The sequence below is a fragment of the Suricata suricatta genome, chromosome 16 (assembly GCF_006229205.1).
Source record: "Suricata suricatta isolate VVHF042 chromosome 16, meerkat_22Aug2017_6uvM2_HiC, whole genome shotgun sequence".
Taxonomy (NCBI): domain Eukaryota; kingdom Metazoa; phylum Chordata; class Mammalia; order Carnivora; family Herpestidae; genus Suricata; species Suricata suricatta.
In genome coordinates, this window is record NC_043715.1 from 13,116,650 (window position 1) to 13,121,166 (window position 4,517).

General features: G+C 42.8%; 1 protein-coding gene across 1 annotated transcript in view; it reads right to left on the minus strand.

The window, feature by feature from the left end:
- Nucleotides 1-3,735: 3,735 nt before the first annotated feature.
- ZNF19 (zinc finger protein 19) overlaps nucleotides 3,736-4,517 on the minus strand; it is a 12,762-nt gene continuing 11,980 nt past the window's right edge. The window contains exon 5 of the mRNA XM_029925218.1: nucleotides 3,736-4,517. This exon is cut by the window's right edge and continues 371 nt beyond it. Coding sequence (XP_029781078.1) covers nucleotides 3,762-4,517 — 756 coding nt within the window. The 3' untranslated portion in view covers nucleotides 3,736-3,761.

Sequence of the window (4,517 nt, forward strand, 5' to 3'; positions counted from 1 at the left end):
TTTCTCTCTCAAAATAAATATATAAACTTAAAAAATAATAATAATAATAGCCAAACAAAGATACCAGTTCTCACTTTCTGGACCTGTAAATGTTATTTTAAATGGCAGTTTTTGCCATCAAAAAGATGAAATCTTGCCATTTCAACAAGATGGATGGAATTAGAGTGTATTATAAACAAAATAAGTCAATAAGAGGCAAATACCACATAATTTCACTCATGTGTGGAAATTAATAAACAAAACAGATAAACATAGGGAAAAGGGAAAAAAAAGAGAGAGGGAAGCAAACCATAAGAGACTCTTAACTATACAGAATAAACTGAGGGTTGCTGGAGGAAAGGTGGGCCGTGGAGGGGCTAAATGGGTGATGGGTATTAAGGAGGGCACTTGTCAGGGCGCCTGGGTGGCTCAGTCGGTTAAGCCTCCGACTTCGGCTCAGGTCAGATCTCACGTTCGTGGGTTCGAGCCCCGCGTCAGGCTCTGTGCTGACAGCTAGCTCAAAGCCTGGAGCCTGCTTCTGGTTCTGTGACTCCTTCTCTCTCTGCGCCTCCCTCTCTCATGCTCTGTCTCTCTCTGTATCAAAAATAAATAAAACATTAAAAAAAATAAAAAAAAAAAGGAGGGCACTTGTCGTGATTAAGCATTGGGTGTTTAAGGGATGAATCACTGGATTCTACTGCTGAAACCAACGTTACACTATATGTTAACTAACTAGAATTTAAAATGAAAACTTAAAATAAATATTTGAGGGGCACCTGGGTGACTCAGTTGGTTAAGAGGCAAACTCTGGCTCAGGTCACAATCTTGTGGTCCATGAATATCAAGCCTGGCATTGGGCTCTCTGCTGACAGCTGAGTCCGGAGCCTGCTTCAGATTCTGTGTCTGCCCTCTCTCTCTACCCCTCCGCTGCTCATGCTGTCTCTCTCTCTCTCTGAGAAGTAAATAAACATAAAAAAGATAATTTACAAAGCTGAGTATTGTATTTTTTAAAAAGGCAGTTTTTGCTGGTGTCATTTGCATTACCTGGGTGGGTCCTAAATCCCACAAGAGAGAAGCCAATGGAGATTAGACACACAGAGGTGATGTAAAGACAGAAGCAGAGATCGGAGTCATGTGGCCAGAAGCTAAGGAATGCTGGCAGCCACCAGAAGCTGGAAGAGACCAGACACAGACTCCTCCCAGAGCCTCCCCAGGGAGTACAGCCACTCCCATATGGTGATTTCAACCCAAGAAAACAGATTTCAGACTTCGGGCCTGCAGAACTGACAGAGTGTCTTGTTTTATGTCACTAAAGTTGTGCTACTCTGTCACAGAGCCATAGAAAACTAATACACTAACTATAACTAATTCAAAGGCGCTTACTTAGTTGGAGGAGGCTTCCTGATAATGGCACTGGGGTCAGGGACCATGGATGCAAACTACTTGATAATTAAGTCCACAAAGGTGAAAATGATTTAATATCACTTGGGCTATCACCACATCTGAAAGCCAAAACACCTCAGAGGAGCCAGCTCCCTGGGTCAAGTACACGACAGAAAATACCCAGTTTCTAATGGTGTTTCAGAGGGTGAAGGGACCTGCGAGCCAGGTCCTCTGCCTCCTGGGTATGCCATATTAAGACTGTACTACGCACGTCTCACTGTTCTGGCTCAATCTATGCCTTCACTGTGAAGTCAGGCACAGCCTCCCAATCTTGACTTGTTCCTGATACTGTCCTCCATCTCTAAGGCGTCTAGTGGATCACTCTCCACAAACCCCACTCTCGGTTACTGACCTTAACTCGGATCTGTCCAGAGGAATACCGGGATGGCTAGGACATGGGTGCGCTCTGAAACCAGACTGCCGTGTCTGAAGCCCTACTCTGCTACCTCCGCGTCCTTGGGTGGCCTAATCAATCTTTTCCTCAACTGCAACATGGAGTTAATTACAACACCCACTTCAGAGGATCGTTTAAGTGTGTGCAGTGATTAGGAAAGTGCCTGGCATAGGGTCAGTGCCAACAGTATTACTGCTGTGACATCACTTACTTAAGAGCAGCTGGGGCTGGCATGGCAGCATGTGAAACCAAGTCCCAGAGCCTGTTTATTCTCACCTGTTTTATTCTGAGTGACTTTTAGATTATCTGCCCCTAGAAATAACTGAAATGTCTACAAACAGAAGGCAATAATGGCGGTATGTTCAAGTAACAGAAAACCATGCAGCAAGGAGAATGAAACAATGTTGATGACTACATTCAGGTAAAAATTTGTGATTTGTGACTGTAGAGATCAGAACAGAGGTTACAGTGTGAAGTAATGACTAGAACGGGACACAGGGAATCAGACCCTGGCATGTATCTTCCTGTTAAGGGTATGTTCCTCATAACATTTTAAGTTCTACAACTATGATTTGTGCATTTTCCTGTTACGGATATTATACTTCGATTTTTAACTTAAGTAATCCCCCAGCCTATTACTCACTGGTCAGTCCAAGCACGTGATACAACTCTTCATTAAACTGGCAAATAAGGAAGAGATGGTGAAGCCAAGTGCTAGATTCCAGGGAGCAGGTAGTCTGGAATGTGGCAGGGAGACTGCCACAATGGTCGGCAGCAAAAGGGCACAAGACAAGAGGGTGCAGACTACGTTCATCATCTAAAGGGTCAGCTCTTTGTTTTCCTACTGACACACCTCAGCACCCCTTCATGTGAGAGAACGAGCTTTTCCTTGGCACACTAACCAGACCAAAGGGCAAGGCGGGCATCTATTCTAGACAAACTGGTAAAAGCTACCACAGCCTGGCATTTACCAGTTTAATTCCTAGAATAGCATCCATTCCAAAGAAAAACTGAGTAAACAAAATGAAAGTTTTAGGAGTGGAAGCTTTTGGCTTCATAGTTACAGATTTATCTTGAGAATGGATTCACTGATGCAGACATAAGTTTGTAGTAACATTGAAACTTGTCACAGAGTTTAAATAGCTAAAAATTTTAAGTTTTTATTTATTTTGAAAAAAAGAGCAAGGGAGGAACAGAGAAAGAGAGAGAGAATCCCAAGCAGGCTCCACGCTGTCAGCACAGAACCTGACCTGGGACTCGATCTCACAAACCATGAGATCATGACCTGAGCTGAAATCAAGTCAGACAGTCAACCAAATGAAGCACTCAAGTGCCCCTCAAATAGAACGTCTATATACTGGTGTCCTGACGCAGCCAAGTTCTTGAATTACAACAGGGTTTCCATTCTTGTAACAATCACAGAGACTGCTGGAACACAAAACACTTCTCCATCAGATTTGTTATCCCTGAAGATTTTTGTTACGCTGGTAAGGGTCTGTTGCAAGACAAGAAAACCTACCTTAACTTGCTTGAACAACAAAAAAATACAAAAGAACAAAAACAAAGCTAAATGTATTGGTTACTGGAATTAAAAAACTGAGATGTATTTCTGGCTTCAGATATGATTTAACCAAGCTGTTCAAACAGAAGATTCCAGAGTGATTGCTCTTCAAATCTGACTTCTCTTTGGCTGTGTTGACTTTATTCTGTCTCCACAGGAATTCTGAGAGAATTCTTTCAGTTTCAAGACTAAGGGAAAAAAAGAGCATTTCTTCCTATTAATTCTTACCAAGTTTTGGGGCTCCAACTGGACCGTTGTGGGTAAACTACTGACATCTGAACAAATAACTATGGCTTAGGGGAAGGCATCTGTGGCTGAGCCAGGCCTGTGTCACATATCCCGCTGGAGTGGAAGATGAAATCCAAAAGGAAATTTAGTGTTCTATTACCAGTAAAATGGGGTAAAAAATTCTGGGAGGCTAAAATGACGAATGTCCAGGACAGGTTTCTCTTCAGGGTGGACATGCTCATGATGGCCTAGCTTGGAAGTCCTAAAGGTTTTTTCATACTTGACAGACTCATAGGGTTTCTGCCCAATATGGATTCTTTGGTGCTGAAGAAGATTTCTTTTGCTAGTGAAGACTTTTCCACACTCAACACATAAAGAGGAAGACTCCTGAATGTGGACCCTTAGATGCCTTTTTAACTGTTCCTGAGCACTAAAGGCTTTTCCACAATCCACACAGTCAAACGGTTTCTCTACACTGTGGACTCTCTGGTGCCGAGTTAGTTTCGTATGAAAATTGAAGGCTTGCCCACAGACTTTACAAGAATAAGGCTTTTCCCCTGTGTGAATACGTTGATGTTGGCTAAGATGAGAAGTCCTTCCAAAGCTTTTGCCACATTCATCACATTCATAGGGTTTCTCTCCAGTGTGGATTTTCTGATGTCGAAGCAGTGGTGAATTACCAACAAAAGCTTTTCCACACTCATTACACTCATAAGGTTTCTCCCCAGTATGGATTCTCTGATGTATAACAAACTCAGAACTACTGGTGAAACTATTTCCACACTCTCCACAGAGATAGGGTCTGTCCCCACTGTGGATTCTCTGATGCCTGAAGAGATTTGCATTATCATTAAAGGCTCTCCCACACTCTTCACACTGATAGGGTTTCTCTCCAGTGTGGATTCTCTGGTG